The sequence below is a fragment of the Phyllobates terribilis genome, unplaced genomic scaffold (assembly GCF_046119375.1).
Source record: "Phyllobates terribilis strain yellow unplaced genomic scaffold, ASM4611937v1 Scaffold_2__4_contigs__length_985480577, whole genome shotgun sequence".
NCBI lineage: Eukaryota > Metazoa > Chordata > Amphibia > Anura > Dendrobatidae > Phyllobates > Phyllobates terribilis.
The window spans coordinates 391,742,373-391,762,176 of record NW_027362762.1 but is presented as its reverse complement, the minus strand read 5'-3'; the positions used below and the strand labels follow the sequence as shown (position 1 = coordinate 391,762,176).

Sequence of the window (19,804 nt, the reverse complement as noted above, 5' to 3'; positions counted from 1 at the left end):
AGATACAAACTTTGCTCTGAATATACTGATTTTATGATATAGTGATCATTGTGTTGGATGAAAAACCAATGTTCTGTATAGGTCATTAAAATCTCGCCATCTTTCAGATTTTCTGCTAATATGCTCTGTAGATGCTCTTCACTACACAAACAGAACTTTTTGACATAGACACATTATGCATTTCATATCTCATATTATACGTGCTGTGTTGCTATGATGCAATCAGACTCTATACATGTAGAATGAACATACAATAGATGCTCTGCTAACTATCCTTTATTTTACAATATTTTCAAAATGTTAATATATTTTAAATAACAGAGATTGTTCTTGATGGAAGAAATTGATACTAAGAATAATGAGAAAATAAACCCATGTTCCGTTGTTGAATTTCGAGGTGCTTATTTTACATGGGAGTCAGGGGCACCGGTGAAGCGTAAGGATAAGAAAAACCATACAACAGAAGATCAAGCATCTAAAAGACAACTGACTCAGATTACTTCATCACATCTTGGAGAGGAGCAACGCAACTCGGCTTTCTATACTTCTGATGAAAATCAATCATCCCCTGAATCAGTGGGTTCACAGGTGCTCCTTAATATTAGTTTTTCTCTGCAAAAGGTAATGTATATTGTCTAGCATACTGCCATATGTTGTGCCACCCTTTGTTTGTACAATATGACATTTCTTATACAAACTAATATGAAGATAGGAGTTTGTACCCAAATCTTGACATTGTTAAAGCAGATCAGTCAGCAGATTTCACAATGCAAACTGCATACATTGAGTAGGTGGGTGTACTAACATCCATATTAGAATAGTTGTATAATCCTTTTTACAATTTTAAACTCAATCTTTGCCCACTAAGCCTAATTGACAGTTCCTCTGTATGACTCATCTCTACTATTGCTGAGATCTCCCGCTGCTCAGAACAAGCTGCAACTGTTAGTCAGGCTAGATGGGCGCAGACTGAATACATTTGGACTCACAAACTATTTCACCTTATAGCTAGAGTCATAAAATACTGATTTTAAAATAAGGAGTTTCAAAGTGCAACCGCCATATTGTGTATAAGAGATCTATTCAATATCTTATATGCAGTTTATTATTAAAGTGAAATACGGTGACAGATCTGCTTTGAAAGGAATGGTAGCATGAAACCAATTCATCTACCTGTATGTTTTTAGAAAGAAACCAGACTGATTTAAGGAAACAAACATGAAAATCTGGACAAGATACAAGATCCATGCAGATGCTGCAGGTTTCAATGGCAAATCCTAAAGCTTATGATGAGTAATAAAATACCATGTGAACAGCATATCTAACAACTTTGCAGGCCTTAGAAAGTAATTTTGCTTCTATTGGTTTTCCCATGCATTAAGATACCCCTTTCATGGTCCCCATAAAGTATGATGCCAACAAAAGTGCCCCCAAACCCAGTATGATACTCCCACAGTGAATTCCTCCACAGTACCCTCTACGTGCACAGTATGATGACCCTACAGTACCCCTCCCCCACACAGTATGATAACCTGTCCATATTTACACACACAGTATGATGGCCTCAACACAGCCCCCTTACACAATATGAAAATATGAAGGCCCTCACACAGCCCTTCATATAATATAAAGGCCCTCAAAAAAATTTAATGGCCCTCCATACAGTATAATGGTCACCATACCCCTCCACATAGTATGATGGCCCCACACAACTCTCCACACAGTATGATGGCCCCCACAAAACGCTCCACACAGTGTGATGACCCCAACACAACTATGCACATCCAGAAAACAGATACAGTTGAAAGTCAGGTGGTGACGGCCTGACGCAGGCACTGAGCCACCCCACCTCACGGGCCCTATAGAAGCTGTGCAGTCTGCCGCTATTAGATTGACCATATATCTGTACATGTAAATGCAACCTAAGGCTGGCCATACACTAGATGGCTGTCGGGTGAATGATGCTTTGGCTGATCCTTCTGCCCACAGCCATTTCAACCGACATGGCCATATACAGGAGCGCTCGCTCGGCTAAGAGTTTCTGTGTTCTCTAAGAGAAACTAATGGCTGACACATCAGCCAGGAGCTTATCAGAAGAGGAATAATGCGATTGTCAGTTCAAAATCAGACATGTACAATCAACATCTCATGCGACCATCAATCGGTCAATGCCCCCAAGCACATTAGACCGTGGGCCGAACCCGACGATATCGGCGGGTTTAGCCAACTTTAGTCTAATGTGTATGGGGGCCTTAAAATCCAACATACACATTAGACTAATATCGGTCATATCAGCTGGTTTTGCCGACATTTTAATGTGTATCGGGGGCACTGGCCGACTGATGTTCGACTTCAGACTGCTGATTGCTTTGTTCTCCAAGAGATAAGCCACCAGCAGAGATGTCTGTTGGCAGCTTTCTAATAGTGAATACAATGTGTATATAGGAGAGTTAGATGGCTGCTGGCCAAACGATCAGCCGAAACATCTAATGTGTATGGGACCTTAACAGACCTAACTTTTCTGGTTACAGCTAATAGTTCAAATAGAGTCCTAGGCACGTAATAACAGTAACGAAGATAACTGTTCAACCCATTCATGAGTAAATAATCCAAATGCTAACTACTTTATGGCAAAAAAAGGTTTTATCAAATCTCTAACTGTTACACCTTTATCTTGTCTTCTTCAGAGATTCAAAAACACAAACAAAAAAAAGCATAAATAGGAGAGAAATACAGTTGTAATAGTTATATAAACTACAGAAAACCCTATAGAAATGTCTAATAACTAGAGATTCTGTGCTGCAGACAACAGGGACATTGGCGGTTATGGATGTATAGAGGAACTTTAATGAGAGTAAGATCTTTTTAATCCCACGTAAGATTATGCAAGTGGCCTGCTGATATACTCAGTTGTCACTCAAGGTGTTGCTAAGGACACCTAGAAAATATTGCTGGTTTGAGTAGCGGCAGAAGACTTCAACAGAATAAAATAACTAGAATGATAGCTAGCTAGCATGTATAATGTAAAATTGTGGGGCATTTTTTAAAATATAGGATTTCAAGGTGCTTTGTACTCTCTTCTTAAAAGGTTGCTATGACACTATGTAGATACTCATATTATTTATTATAATTATATTATAATATTAATTCATAGCGATATGTTCTCCAGTGTGGATCTCATTAGTGGATCTCACCAGTATGAAGATTGCCTGCATTTCTGGGTATATACAACTTGCTATTAGATAAATAAAACAATGTTATTAACAGGCATTGTTTGGGGAGATGTGACCTGATACGTAATGTGGTAAGACTCTAGAATGTGTTTGTTTCTTTGGAGCTTTTATGCTAGTAATTATTGCCGATGTTATCATATCTACTTGATGACTGTTTCTGTCCTTAGGGAGTTTGCAAAGCCTGGTGTACTTTTTATAGTCTTCGCCCTTCAGTATGGCAGACTAGGTCAGGCTTGAAGATGTTTAAAATAAAAATCATCAAGTAGGAAATGTCAATACTTGCAATGAATCTCACAGATTTTATGGTGATACTCGTTCTATGTGGCAATAAAGTTCAGGTTGCTTAGTAGACCAGTATATTTGTTAGATATTGTTTGTTTGTTTAGGTTTAAGTAAAACGTACTCTTTTCAGCTTTTTAAGTTCACCCTTTTGAAAGTATCATTTATTATTTGTTTAGGCTAGTTAATTTCCTTGAAGGGGTGGCCCGGAACTAAAATGTAATTTAACCCTAAATGCCTATCTATTTAATTCCATAATCCAATCTCTTTTCCAATATACTTTAATTAAAAAGTCCCTCACTACTCTATCTAGCTGCTTTATCCTTTTTTTACTACTTCCTCTTTGATGATGCTTCTTTTGAAAATCCCAGTGCATGCTGGGATAGTCAAGCGAATTATCATCAGAGGGTAGTGCCACAGCCACTACCCCATCCCTAAAACGAAGTGTCATCAGTGATGTCTGTTTCTGGGCTACTTCCAGCTCTACTGAGCCTGAGCAAGGACCACCTCTTTAAACTATGTCATTAAAAAGTAACTAAACTTTTTATTATAATACTTTTGTCCAGCATGGAAAGTTATGAAACTTTGCACATTGCTTTATTAGAGGATTTGTCTTCATTTTTGTTAAAAAAAAAAAAAAGCTCTACGTGACTTCCAAACCCCTGCTTTTCCCCAGTCTATTTGCCTACCTTTAGTTGCATTGATATCAGAACATGCTCAATTGGAGTACAGATGATGGCAGTAAGAAGGGTCAGCTCAGCATCTGTGCCTCACTAACTCAGCGGATAAGCTGCTGCAGGAGATTGTTCGGATAAAGGTTCGCTCACACTGGCATTGATTCTCTCATGCAAGAAAATCAGGCCGCTTATACTAATCACACTCGACTCAACCTCTGTCTTGATCCAAGTGTCATCCGAGTGTGATCCGATTCTCACAATTGAGAGAATCGCGGCACAGGTGAGGAGAAGATGGAGAACTTAATTTCTCTATCGTCTCCATTGTCTCTGTGAGTGTATATGACATCCGAGTGCAGTCAGAAAATTAACTTTATTCCCCCCGCAGTGTTACGGTTTCAGTCACAGGGGCGGTGCCGGTGCGGGTTCAGTCACTGCTCTGAGAATACAGTGCGGCAGCTGTAACAGTTCCCAAGGCCCTGACTGACAGCCAGCCCTAATGCAGAGCCAGTGTCAGTCAGGGCCGGGGGCGCGGTTACAGCGCAGTGACTGAACCAGTGCCAGTGCCGCCCCATAACTGAAACCAGAACGCTTCCAGCGGGAATAAATAGAATTTTCTTCCCGAAGCATTAATCTAAGTGCAGGTGCCGGGCAGGTTAATAACGCTATTAACCTGTAGATTAATCCAGTATCTGCAGGTTAATAGCGTTTTTTTGGTGACAGCTTCCCTTTAAGTACAACTCGGTGAAACTCTCCAATGTCATACATCCCAGCACATAAATACTAAGCTATGAAACACTTTGTTCATGTTTTTTTGTGCTTTAGCTCTATACTAGATCCTTGCACAAACTGTATCCTAGTTCCTCTGTCCTAGATCCTTGTACAAACTTGTATTTAATGAAATCCACGGCTTAGACTGACGTGGATGACGCATCCTGCATCATCCACATAGTGAAATGAAATCTGATGTCTCCGCAGTAGCATCGCTAGTCTTTGATCTGCGCTACTGGTGGAAGTGCATAAAACATCACTACACAAGCGCTGAGCAACATCATTCCGGCTCCAACGCACCGAAAGCTTTCGCCCTCGTTTTATCTCTGCCAACGAAAATGATGGGAATGACGTCGCTCAACGCTCACGCGGTGATGTTTTATGCTCTGCCCGCAGTATAGCAGAGCGAAGTGCACCTGTACGGGCCTGCAAGATTTCATTTTGCTAGGTGGATGATGTAAGACACGTCATCCACGTCAATCAAAGCAGGAAGATGGCGATTAGCAGCAGAGACGAGGCACAGACTCCACTGGGAGGATGCCCATCAGACCGGACCATCCTCATTTACATACAGCGCGGGAGAAATTAAAACGGTATTTTGGGGAAAATAGGAGATGATAGACACGTTTGTGGAATGCAGTACAGGAGCAAATAAAGGTGGTTGCATTTGTTCAGAGACTGAAAAACTGGTGACAGATTTCCTTTACAAAGACAAAATGATCAATACCTTTACACAGCCAATGTGTTCTCTTTTACTGTGAAATTTAAATGGATATACAAACGAGGCTGCAGATCTGAAACCTCTGTCACTCCAGCTCTATTCCCTGCCCAGTACTGTCTCCTCCTGCTTGACTGACAGATTTTATGCTATGTGACTTCAGGCAAAGGGACCGTCAGTCATGCAGGAAGAGGCGGGGAAAAGAGCTGGAGTGACAGATGCTTCAAATCTAAAAATAGCTCTTCAGCCTCATTTGCATATCAATTCAAATGTTGATTTCTCTGTAATGGACATATGTACTAGCCATGTAAGGGTATTGCTGGACTTGTCTTTGAAAAAGCTACATGTACATATAAATAGTTTCAGGTGTGAAATCTTGCTGACACATTCCCTTTATTAAACTTAAATCTATATATTTAATAAATGACTTATACTATTCTAAGATTTATACTATTGTAAAAATTATTGTATTTCTGCAGGGCAAACTTGTAGGAATCTGTGGAAGTGTTGGATGCGGTAAAAGTTCCCTGATATTATCAATTCTTGGTCAGGTATGTTTGATTTATTCATTTTCTATTGGAATATTCAGCTGTTTCTTAAATGATCTGTTACTTCTATGTTTTATCAGTCATGTCAAAATGATTAGCTAAACAGTTGAGCAAAATCTAAAGGAAGCACATTAAGCATTGTGTCCTATCTGTAATAGAACGTGACAAGCTGAGCAGATTAATATATGGTTTTATGGGAAAAGATTCAGTATTCCTTTTATTAATTTAAAAACATCTTATTCCTGTCCTGTTCAATGAATGGACACACATACAGGAATGTATGCCAATCATTTAAAGGGGTTATTCACTACTATTATGAAAATCTTAAGGTGCACCTAATGTTCTATGAAAAAAAAAGCAATATCAATACTATACTTCTCCAATGCAATGCCATAACTGTGTAATCTGTGCCACCCACCGGGAAAAAAAACAATCTTTCTCCTGGCAGGAGTCTTCATGAGACCACTGCAGCCACTCAGCAGCTGCTGATCATCTGCAGCCTTTACAATAGATCCTAATGCTTGTTTCCCTATATTATGTCTAAACAGGCTGCAAATCACCTGACTAAATAGCAAAGCACTTGATTCTTGGGTGAAATTATTTTCAAGATTGCTTAAAAATCATCATTCTCGGCAGCACATCGTCCTTTGTAAAGTGCGGTCAGCCTGTGTAAACAGCTATTAAACGACCACCTATTGTCTTACATATGAATGAACCCTAAGGCTATGTTCCCACGATGAGCTTTTATTGCGTTTCTGATGCTGCGTATTTTCGATGCGTCAAAAACGCAGCGTCTTCCAGTTCCAGCAAAGTGGATGGGATTTATAGAAATCTCATGCCCACTGAGCTTCTTTTTAACGTTTCGTAAACTCATTGCGGTGCGTGTTTAAAATCCGCAGCTTGTCAATTTCTCTTTCGAGTACGCTGAGTTTTCTGTTCAGAATTTCCCCATAGACTTGCGGAAATTCTGCAGGTTAAAAACACACGTGCATTTTAAGTGCGTTTCCGTGGCAGAAACACATCAAAAACGCATGTAATCCGCACCTAAATATATCAATGACGTTTTATTAGAGCAGAAAAACAGGAAGTATCAAAAACAAAGCAGCTTTATTTAAAGCATGAGACACCATCAAGAAAGAAAAAACGCAGTGATAAAAACGCATGTTAAAAAAACGCACACAAAAACACAATGAAAAACCGCAAGCAACCTAATTTAAATAATAGGTGCAGAAATTGTACAGCGACAAAAACTCAGCAAAAGCTCATTGTGGGAACGTAGCCTAATGCAATGTGCACACGTTGAGTATTTGTTCAGTATTTTAGATCAGTAATTGTAAGCCAAAACCAGGTGAGGAACAATCAGAGGAAAAGTATAATAGAAACACGTCACCACTTCTGTATTTATCACCCACTCCTGGTTTTGGCTTACAAATACTGATGTACAATACTCACCAAATACTGAACATGTGAACGTGGCTTAAGGCTATGTTACAGCAAATGAGCTTTTGGTGAGTTTTTGATGTGGCAGATTTTCTGCACTTAATATTAAGGCCACATTGTACATGTTCTATTATACTTTTCCTCTGATTGTTCCACTCCTGGTTTTGGCTTACAAATAATGAGGTTAAAATCTCCCCAAATGCTGATTGTGTGCACGTGGCCTTAGGTAAATTAGGTTACTTGTATTTTTTCATTGCGTTTTTTGCTGTGTTTTTTACGTGTTTTTCATCTCGGTTTTGATGCCGCGTTTTTTGCCTCTTGTTGGTGTGTCATGTTTTAAATAAAGCTGCTTATTTGATACTCCCTGGTATTTGGCTTTGACAAAACTTTATTGATATAGTCATGCACGGATTAAAAGCAATTTTGATGCGTTTCCACTGCGTAAAACGCACTAAAAACACATGAGAGAAGCACAGCTGCGGAGGAGACGGAGAAATTATTTTCTCCATCTCCTCCACGGCCTGAATTGGACTGCACTTGGATGACATCCGAGTGCAGCCCGATGTTTCACTCGCACCCATAGACTTGTATGGTGCGAGTGAGCCGAGTCTCGCTGCCAATCACAGCATGCCGAATCGTCATTAGAAAATAATTGCTGATCTGAGCGGCCCCATAGAATAACACTGGGCGGAGTGCTATGTGATGTTTTATAGCATAGAGCTTGGTCGTGTTGTATGGTAGTGGTGACGTGTTTCTATTATACTTTTGCTCTGATTCTTCCACTCCTGGTTTTGGCTCACAAATACTGAGCTAAAATACTCACTAATACTCAACGTGTGCACGTAGCCTAGGACGATGCATTTTTGACATAGCGAAAATATGCAGCTTCAAAAATTCATCGTGGGCACGCAGCCTAAAGGTACATTTATACTGTAGGATTATCGCAAACAAGCATTCCTAGGAATTCCTAGGAGCAATGGCAGCCTATGTGCACTGAACGAGCAATTATATAGCGCCAACATATTCCGCAGCGCTTTACATACATTATCGTGGCTATTTAACGCAGCGCATTGCACCCTTTGTTAGTAGAAATATTATATTCACTCATTCAGTGGCAGGTATTACACATTGTATAATTACTCACTAATTGGATGAGGCTGGGTTCTTTTCTCACTTTATATAAGCAGTGTTTTACTAGTAACTAAAAACTACCCAACACATTTAGTACATAACATATAGCAAGAAAAAACATTAAGGCAAATTTAAAATATTAACTTAAATTCTATGTATGAAATGTGTTAGTGACAAAATAACAGTAAACAAATGGTAAAACTTTGTGACCTTTAGTTTTCTTATCTGTCAAAAAGAGATGCAACAATCTGAAACACACAAGCACAGCAAATACATTGGTGCAAAGTCACTGGCCGTGAGCCATAATCTGCTCCACAGAACAGGGGACGTTTAAACATTCCACAGATAACAGAAAATGGGCTGATGATTTCTAGATAGCCAGTAAAGGTGCATTCACACTGTGCTTGCCCTGTCCATTTCCTCTAATGCATGGCATTTTCACGTTATGCCTATAGACTCCCATATTAACAAATAGTGTGGTACAGTTTTTTTTTTCTTTTTACTGGATGCCTCTATATATAATAGTGTTGTCAAATATGTTATATGTTAATGAAAAAAGGTGGACCAAATCAGGTCACCTGACTGCTATTGCCCATGACTGACTGCAGCGGTCAAGTGACATGAACGAGTTGTCATCGAATATGCCTTGGATCACATCCTGTTCCAGTCACCTGATTGCTTCATCCCAATCACAGATGACCAAAGTATTGAATGTCATCACTTCCTGCCCCAGCAGAGACTTCCAAAGCGTCTTGTGCTGGAGCAACAAGTGGTAGAGCCAGTGAGTATACTTCTTTTGTTATTTTATAGCCATTGGTATCTTTTCAATAAAAATATGGAAGTTAGACAACCCCTTTACAATGGACCTGCACCTCTCCTCACCGATTTCTTTTTAGTGAATTCTTGTGTTCCTTTTATTATAATAACAATTTTGTAGAATCTTTTGTTAGAATTCCTCATTGTGCTATTCTTTTATTTCTCCTGCAAATTTACAGGCACATCTCACAAAATTAGAATATCATCAAAAAGTTAATTTATTTCAGGTCTTCAATACAAAAAGTGAAACTCATATATTATATAGAGTCATTACAAACAGAGTGATCTATTTCAAGTGTTTATTTCTGTTAATGTTGATGATTATGACTTGCAGCCAATGAAAACACAAACGTCATTATCTCAGTAAATTAGAATACTTTATAGCAATAGCTTGAAAAATGTTTTTAAAATCCGAAATGTTAGCCTACTGAAATGTATGTTCAGTAAATGCACTCAATACTTGGTCGGGGCTCCTTTTGTATCAATTACTGCATCAATTCGGCGTGGCATGGAGGCAATCAGCCTGTGGCACTGCTGAGGTGTTATGGAAGCCCAGGTTGCTTTGATAGCAGCCTTCAGCTCGTCTGCATTGTTGACAATGCCCAATAGATTCTCTATGGGGTTAAGGTCAGGCGAGTTTGCTGGCCAATCAAGCACAGTGATACTTTTGTTTTTAAACCAGGTATTGGTACTTTTGGCAGTGTGGACAGGTGCCAAGTCGTGCTTGAGAATGAAATTGAGGGAAGCATGAAGTGCTCTAAAATTTCCTGGTAGACGGCTGCTCTGACTTTGGTCTTGATAAAACACAGTGGACCTACACCAGCAGATGACATGACTTCCCAAACCATCACTGATTGTGGAAACTTCACACTAGACCTCAAGCAGCTTGGATTGTGTGCCTCTCCACTCTTCCTCCAGACTCTGGGACTTTGATTTCCAAATGAAAATTGGAACTCTGGGACCTTGTGGAGTGTGTCAATGACTGCCTTCTGGAAATCTGTCAAGTCAGCAGTCTTCCCCATGACTGTGGAGCCTACTGAAACAGACTAATGGACCTTTTTAAACACTTAGGAAGCCTTTACATGTGTTTTTTGAGAATTATTCAAATTTACTGAGATAATAACTTTTGTGTTTTCATTGGCTGTAAGTCATAATCCTCAACATTAACAGAAATAAACACTTGAAATAGATCGCTCTGTTTGTAATGACTCTATATAATATATGAGTTTCACTTTTTTTATTGAAGAACTGAAATAAATGAACTTTTTGATGATATTCTAATTTTGTGAGATGCACCTGTATCTGCCCAACCTGAATTAGGTTAGATAGTGTAGACATACAAGCCAATGACAGGAGGAATAAGTATATCCAGTTGTCAATTTCTTTATGTATTTCCAGAAGGAAAAACAGAGGAAGGACAAAGTTATAAGAAGAACTAGAACTCTTATTTAATGGGCTCCTCCTGCTGTGTTGACTACAGTTGGACCCTTCTAAATTGCTGCCCGCTCTGCCATCCACCCCATTAATCAGCACTGGGCTCTCTTGCAGTACTGCGTGCTTTGACAGCACCTGCGCACACAGAGTAGTACTGCATGAGGGTCCATAGGAGCCATTGCTATGGGTATAGCTCATCACCGAAAATACATACATTAAATAAAAAAGACATTTTAGGAGAGATAGCTGATCATTTTAGAAGTGACATAATAGGTAATGAACGGTTGCACTGCAGATCAACAATGATATTCTTTTGGTATATCTAGATGACCTTATTGGAGGGCATAATGTCAGTAAGTGGCAGTATTGCTTATGCAGCTCAGCAAGCCTGGATTTTCAATGCATCCCTGAAAGAGAATGTCTTGTTTGGCGAAGAATATGATGAAGAAAAGTAAGTTATACTCAAACTTTTAATTGTGATTAACTTAAATTTATTTGCTGATTTTTTGGCAAAGTGAACATTGAAATAACATTAGTTATGAAACGTTAATGATGCGCCCCTGGGGCCGTGGGGTACTCGGTAGCCAGGCCGGTCCTTTTCGGGGTAGTCACGGTGGCAGTGACCCGGTCTGTGGCCTTGGGTGGTGAGATAAAATAAAGAAAAGGGGAATAAAGTTTTTGGGGATAATGTTCGTGACGCCTCCCGTGGTATGCGGCTATATGGGGTCGCCGCTGCGGTGCAGATCCACTGGAGCTGATGGTGACGCAGAAAACATGGTTCAGCTCTCCACGGGCAGAGCTAAGCTCCAGGGCAGTGTAGATGATTTTATGAGGTAGATGTTGTCAGTGCAGTGTAGTGCAGGGCTGGTGACGCAGTAATTAATCAAGGACACAGTAGGGTGCAGTCTTCAGGCTTTACTCACAGTTCTTAGGCAGTTCCAGGTTACTGCTGCAGCCAGTTATAACCACCCACGTCGTCCTGTGTCCTCCGGGAAAGCGATCTAGCAAACTCTCAGGTATCTCAGGAGCACTTGAACGGGACCCCTTTCTGCGTACCTCTCCAAGTCGTCTCACTGCACTGGCTCTCGACCTCCTGCCCTGCGCGTCACACCCAGTGTCCCAAGCCAGTGGCTGCGGGCCTTGTCGGGCGACGTCCGGTTTGTCCCCTTGGTCCTATATGGCCACCTTTTCGGCGATTGAGTGTGGAGTGTGGCTACAGCACATGAAATACTGCAACCTTCGGTTTGCTAGCTGAGCTCTAAAGTACTCCACTAGGCTGGGGCCAGTCCCCTACTGCGGCCTGATCCCTCCACGTCAGCGTGAATTCGGTCGCACGGGTGGCATCCTGCACTCGCCGTGCCCCTGGGATTCCTTCTCTCTCTCTCTCTGGAGCCCTCCTCACAGTTCCAGTCTTCTCTCCTCACTTTCCTCCTGGGCCCGACTCCTCCATGGTCCTCCCTTCTTCTCTCACTCCTAGGACCTCCCTCCTTCTAGATCTTTCTACTCTTCCTTTTATACTCCTCCGTCAGTGCTCCTCTGAACTTCTTCCTCCACCCACACCCACTACATGGTTCCCTCTCTTTTGGTTCCCCCCTTCCAGCCAGGGACAGGGCTCAGCAGTGACCAAGTGCATCTTGCCCCGCCTGCTGGTCTAGAGTGGTGTAGTGTTGGATGTAGGTGTGTGTGTGTCCCAGGTAGTGCTCCCTCCTTACCTGAGAGTGGGGTACCACACCTCTGGCTGAGATGCAGTACCTCTGTGGCAACTGGACCCACAGGGGCGCCACATTAATAAAGAATCTAATCACCATATATAGGTCATCTGCACCTTCGGTACAAAGCATATAGTCAGCGTACAGTCTATGTGCACCCCTGTCATCGCCCTGGGCCATTTAACTTCTGCTTGTTTCTGGAATACACCTATGGAATCAAAATCATCAACACACCTGTAGATAAATTCCCAGAGGGGTGTAATTTCCAAAATGGGTTCACTTGAGGGGGGATTCTGCTCTTCTGGCACTTAGGGGCTCTGTATATGGAGTCTGCAAACTATTCCATGATAATTTGTTCACCAAGAGTCAAATAGAGCTCCGTCTCTCCCAAGTGTCGCCGTGTGGCTCAGCAGTACAGTGCAGCCAAATATGGTGTATAGCCACATTCAGCAGAAATTGTGTGACAAATTTTTGTGCCATTTCTACCCATTTTCCCAGTGTGAAATGTAAAATTTGAGGCTAAAACAGTATTTTTGTGGTAAAATGTAGTTATTTTTCTTCACTGCCGAAAGGTATAAAATTCTGTGACACACCCATGCTGTCAATATGATCACTGCACCCTTAGATGAATTTATTAAGAGGTCTAGTTTGTAAAATGAGGTCACTTATAGGAGGGGTTCTGCTGTTTTGGCACCTCAGGGACTCTTCCATTGGGTCATGGCACCCGTAAACAATAACAGCAAAACCTGCATTATAATACGGTGCTCCTTCCCTTCTGAGCTTTCCACTGTGTCTGAAAAGTAGTTCCCAATTACATGTAGGGTATTGGAGCACTCAGGAGAAATTGCACAACAAACTGAGATGTCTATTTTTTTTATTAACCCTTAGAAAAATCAAAAACTTGGGCTAAAACAAAAATTTTGTGGTAAAAATGTAATTATTTTTTCTTCACCGCCCAATGGTATAAAATTCTGTGTGGTCAATATGCTCACTGCGAAAATAGCAAAAAGCCAATGGTAGTTACCAGCCAAGATGTCAAGGAAAATGCACAAATGGGATGCAGCAAGCCCCCTTTTGTTAGAAGGAGGTAACACAGGTGCAGAATGCTGATAAACAATCACTCTCAACCTCTCACTCCATGGAGGGGGTGATTGCCCAGCACTAAAACTGCACACAGATGAAGCTTGCAATAGGGGGCAGTTCACACTCATGTAGCACCATGCCTAGCCAGCAACCTATTACACGCCCCTACTATTCGATTAGGCGGGATGCCCGGCACCCTATCAGTGCATAACAGAGGTGAAAGCCCCTAATTTTTCTTCACCGCCCAATGGTATGAAATTCTGTGAGTCACATGTGTTGTCAAAATGCTCACTGCACCTCTAGATGATTCATTGGGGGGTGGAGTTTGTAAAATGGGGTCAGTTATGGGTGGTTTCACTATTCTGGCCCCTCAGGGACTCTGCCAATGTGCCATGGCACCCTCAAACCATTGCAGCTAAATCTGAACTTCAATATGGCGCTTCTTCCCTTCTGAGCTTTCCCCTGTCCCTCAAAAGTAGTTTTCGACCACATATGGGGTATTGGCGTACTCAGGAGAAATTGTATAATAAATTGTACCATTCATTTTCTCCTATTATCCCTTCTAAAAATGTAAAACTTGGGGCCAAAACAACATTTTAGTGGAAAAAATGGTAATTTTCCATTTACTCACCCCAATGTTACACAATTCTGTGAGTGGCCTGAAGGTTAAAAATGCTCACTACACCCCTAGATGAATTCCCCAAGAAGTATAGTTTCCAAAATGGGATTAATTTTTGTGGTTTCTGCTCTTTTGGCATGTCAGGAGCTTTTCAAACATGACATGGTATCTGCAATCTATTCCAGCCAAAATTGCACTCCAGAATTCAATTGGCGCGCCTTCCCTTCTGAGCCCTGCCATGCACTCAAACAGTAGTTTTGCTTTTTCCCTTTTCATACCTCACTCTTCACCCTTCTACTACTCTAGTCTCTATCTCTTACTTTCCTTATTAGATTCTTCTCCTATGACTATCTCCTGCCCTGCTGTGCGCCCAAGCAGTAGTTTTCCACCAAATATGGGGTATCAGCGTACTCAAGAGAAATTGCATAACAAATTGTATGGTCCATTTTCATTTTCTCCTGTTACCCTTGTGAAAATGCAAAATGTGGGCCTAAAGCAACATTTTTGTGAGAAAAAGTAAAATTTTAATAAGCAATAAAATAATACAAGTAACCTAATTTACATAATAGGTGCAGAAATGCTGCAGAAAATCTGCAACATCGAAAACTCACCAAATAATCATCATGGGAACGTAGACTATAAGACTGTTTTTTTGCACAGCACAAATATGCATCATCAAAAACTTACCAAAAGCTCATCATGGGAACTTTACAGTGCAATGTGATCCAAGAAGTAGAGAAAGCCAGCATAAATGAATAAAACCAAATATTTTTTGTTATCTTCTTAAATAAAAGAATACATGGGCTATATGTAGAAACACCAGAGACAGGTATCAATATGTTACGCATTTCAGGCTATTTCAGTCCTTAATCATGGTTACAAGAGAGTATAGAGAAATATGGACCCTAAATACTCCTAAATTTTCATTAAATCAGCATAACCACCTGAGGCATAAGATATCATGAAATTCTACTACATTTTAGCTAGCACACACAATAGAAAAGTATATACAGTCATATGAAAAAGTTTGGGCACCCCTAGTAATCTTAAGCTTAATGTTTTATAAAAATTGGTGTTTTTGCAACAGCTATTTCAGTTTGACATATGTAATAACTGTTGGACACAGTAATGTTTCTGCCTTGAAATGAGGTTTATTGTACTAACAGAAAATGTGCAATCTGCATTCAAACAAAATTTGAAAGGTGCATAAGTATGGGCACCCTTATCATTTTCTTGTTTTAAATACTCCTACCTACTTTTTACTGACTTACTAAAGCACTTTTTTTGGTTTTGTAACCTCATGGAGCTTTGAACTTTATAGCCAGGTGTATGCAATCATGAGAAAAGCTACTTAAAGTGGCCACTTGCAAGTTGTTCTCCTGTTTGAATCTCCTCTGAAGAGTGGCATCATGTGCTCCTCAAAACAACTGTCAAATGATCTGAAAACAAAGATTATTCAACATAGTTGTTCAGGGGAAGCATACAAAAATCTGTCTCAGAGATTTAACCTGTCAGTTTCCACTGTGAGGAACATAGTAAGGAAATGGAAGAACACAGGGACAGTTCTTGTTAAGGCCAGAAGTGGCAGGCCAAGAAAAACATCAGAAAGGCAGAGAAGAAGAATGGTGAGATCAGTCAAGGACAATCCTCAGACCACCTCCAGAGAGCTGCAGCATCAACTTGCTGCAGATGGTGTCACTGTGCATCGGTCAACTATACAAGGCACTTTGCACAAGGAGAAGCTATATGGGAGAGTGATGGCAAAGAAGCCGTTTCTGCAAGCACGCCACAAACAGAGTTGGCTGAGGTATGCAAAAGCACATTTGGAGAAGCCAATTTCTTTTTGGAAGAAGGTCCTGTGGACTGATGAAATCAAGATTGAGATATTTGGTCATACAAAAAGGCGTTATGCATGGTGGCAAAAAAACACAGCATTCCAAGAAAAACACTTGGTACCCACAGTAAAATTTGGTGGAGGTTCCATCATGCTTTGGGGCTGTGTGGTCAATGCTGGCACTGGGAATCTTGTTAAAGTTGAGGGACGCATGGATTCCACTCAGTATCAGCAGATTCTTGACAATAGTGTTCAAGAATCAGTGATAAATATGAAGTTACAAAGTGGATGGATCTTTCAGCAAGACAATGATCCAAAACACCGCTCCAAATCTACTCAGGCATTCATGCAGAGGAACAACTACAATGTTCTGGAATGGCCATCCCAGTCCCCAGACCTGAATATCATTGAACATCTGTGGGATCATTTGAAGAGGGCTGTCCATGCTCGACGACCATCAAACTTAACTGAACTGGAATTGTTTTGTAAAGAGGAATGGTCAAAAATACCTTCATCCAGGATCCAGGAACTCATTAAAAGCTACAGGAAGCGACTAGAGGCTGTTATTTTTGCAAAAGGAGGATCTACTAAATATTAATGTCACTTTTCTGGTGAGGTGCCCATATTTATGCACCTGTCAAATTTTGTTTGAATGCAGATTGCAAATTTTCTGTTAGTACAATGAACCTCATTTCAAGGCAGAAACATTACTGTATCCAACAGTTATTACATATATCAAACTGAAATAGCTGTTGCAAAAACACCAATTTTTATAGAACATTAAGCTTAAGATTAATAGGGGTGCCCAAACTTTTTCATATGACTGTACATAGACATGAATATATAGTATTATAAGAACTAATTACTGTCTATTATTTAAACCACTGGGATGATGAGTTTCAAGGATTAATTTCCAATTCATTTCCTTTTTGAGGCGTTTGCCCCCTCTATAATCTCCTCTAGAGGGTCTAATCACTCGCTCAATTGCTTGAATTTTTAAAGAAGAAATATCGGAAACATATGAGTTGGAAAAATCTGAGGAAATTGCAGAAAGATTTTTAACAGTTCTTCATATTTTCGATAAATGTCTCCTTATTCGTATTTTTAAAGTGCAACCAACATATTGCAAATGACACACTGTACATGTGGCTAGGTAAATGACATATTGCATGTTGCAACATTTACAGTGGGACATTTTGCAGTTTCTCCTTAACACTGCAATGCGGGTGTGTTACATTTGTCCTAAAAATGAGTCACTTGTAAAAACACAAAGTCCTTGGTCCATGTTAATAAAAAAAATAGATGGAAATATGAAAAAGGTCATGGAATGTCCCCTGATATGCATTTGTCAACTCCAGACATTTTCAGAATGTGATTCAAAGGACACAATGCACAGTATATAATAATGCACTAAAATATTTCTGCACATTTTGTTGGGGAGAAACAGAAAAAAAAGTTGCAATTATGTTTTTTTTTTATTTTTGTGTTATAGGGCGTTCATGTAAAAACATTTTATTGTTGCACATCTGCAGGTCAGTATAAGGCCACGTGCACACGTTCAGTATTTGGTCAGTATTTTACATCAGTATTTGTAAGCCGAAATCAAGAGTGGGTGAAAAATGCAGAAGTGGTGACGTGTTTCTATTATACTTTTCCTCTGATTGTTCCACTCCTGATTTTGGCTTACACATACTGATGTAAAATACTGACCAAATACTCAACGTGTAAACATGACCTTACTGTGGCGAAACCAAGTTTGTCATCACTGGTAATTGACAGCAGTGACTATATCTGTCATAGAGCGTGTCAGAGACTTTGGAGCAGGCTCAGAAACAGAGCCCGCTCCACACTGGGCAGACGCCGACTATATTATATAGCTAGCATTTTCCTCTAAGGCCACGGCCCCACTATCAGTATTTGGTCAGTATTCGGTCAGTATTTTTGCTCATTAGTGGAAGCCAAAACAAGGTGAGGAACAATCAGAGAAAAGGTATAATAGAAACAAGTCACCAATTCTGCATTTATCACCCACTCCTGGTTTTGGCTTCCACTCCTGAGAAAAAATACTGACCAAATACTGATAGTGTGGCCTTGGCCTTACAGGATTGATTAGCGCACCTGCCGATCGCTGCTGTTAACCTCTTAAATGCCTCTGTCAATCACTGACAGTGGCATTGAAATACTGCGATCCGGCCCAGACGTTGAAAAGATTTGAAAAAAGTCAGCTCACCCATATGGAGATCCCAGACACTGAGACTTACAGTGCCGCTAGAGAAACAAATGAAGGGAAAATGGCTCCAGTGTCAAGATCTTCAATTTAAATCCACTTTATTACTTAAGCAATAAGCATAAAAAAAAGTCGCAACTACAGTACTGAAAATAACTAGCAAACGTGTTTCAGACTTCCGTCTTTAGTCATTGCAAAATTAAAAATGCTCCTTAGGCCTCTTTCACACCTCCGGTACTTGTCACACTGACACACACATCCGTGTGTCATCAGTGTGCACATGTGCGGGGCATTTTGCGGCACATACTGCGGGTAAAAATGGACATGTCAGCGTATTTTGCCCACGGATACACGGTCCGTGGAAACACACTGACATGTACACAGACCCATTCATTTGAATGGGTCTACGTTTGTCAGTGTCTCCAGTATGTGTGTAAACGGACACCACACGTACTCGAAACACGGACGTGTGAAAGAGCCCTTATTTTTGTCTTTAGCATGTGTTTTCAGCCCTAAAAGTTGCAAATCCTTTAAAAAGTTACAAAAATGCACCAAATTTAAACTCCTTCGGGAAATGTTATTCCAGGGGGGAGCTGGAGTGAGATGCGCCAAAAACTGGAAAGGCAAAGTTATCAAGGAAAAATAAAAAAAGATTTAAAAAAAGAAGGAAAAGTTAAAAAGTGGTACAAGACCCGAATAATGCGAGGATACTAAAGTCACTAAACAGGTGCAAATTTCTCCAGAAAACTGGAGAAACCGCAATGATGAATTTGCGCCTTTGTCTTTTTCTACAATTGTGTGTTATTGAACCTAGTTTATCTCTCTCATAGATACAAGAGTACATTGGACGCATGCTGCTTGTATCCCGATATTCAGTGTCTGCCTGATGGAGACTTAACTGAGGTAAACTAACCCAAAGGCTGAAAAATGTTCATATATAAGCACATATAAATAGTATTACAATTCACAATGTACGCCAAAGATTTAAAAGCTAAAATTATTTCCAACAACTTCAAATTATTCAGATCACATCAACTAAGTGACTTGGTCATGGAGCTAAATATTGTTGCAACATGGATGGATTAGTGATAAACATTTTAGCATATCATATACCAATGTAATCTAATAATCATGGCCTGCTGGAGAATACAAAGAACTGAACCTAGTGCTGTTTCAAAACTGCTCTGAAAACCTTGTGTCCTTTAAGAGCATTTTTTAGAATTGGATTTTGTGGAGGTGTGAATTTACCTGTATGATGATATTAGGAAGAAGGAACTTGCAGTTGAAA

General features: G+C 40.3%; 1 protein-coding gene across 5 annotated transcripts in view; it reads left to right on the top strand.

Moving 5' to 3' along the window:
* The window catches only part of LOC141212093 (ATP-binding cassette sub-family C member 5-like), a 167,697-nt gene that overhangs the window by 63,907 nt on the left and 83,986 nt on the right, over positions 1 to 19,804 (top strand). For all 5 annotated transcript variants that reach the window (XR_012281936.1, XM_073664876.1, XM_073664877.1 and 2 more), the window contains 4 exons: positions 322 to 621; positions 6,155 to 6,226; positions 11,371 to 11,495; positions 19,347 to 19,419. Coding sequence is in view for 4 of the 5 variants with exons in the window: in XM_073664876.1 (XP_073520977.1) it covers positions 322 to 621; positions 6,155 to 6,226; positions 11,371 to 11,495; positions 19,347 to 19,419 (570 nt within the window). In the remaining variant the exon portion in view is untranslated. The remainder of the gene's footprint in view (positions 1 to 321; positions 622 to 6,154; positions 6,227 to 11,370; positions 11,496 to 19,346; positions 19,420 to 19,804) is intronic.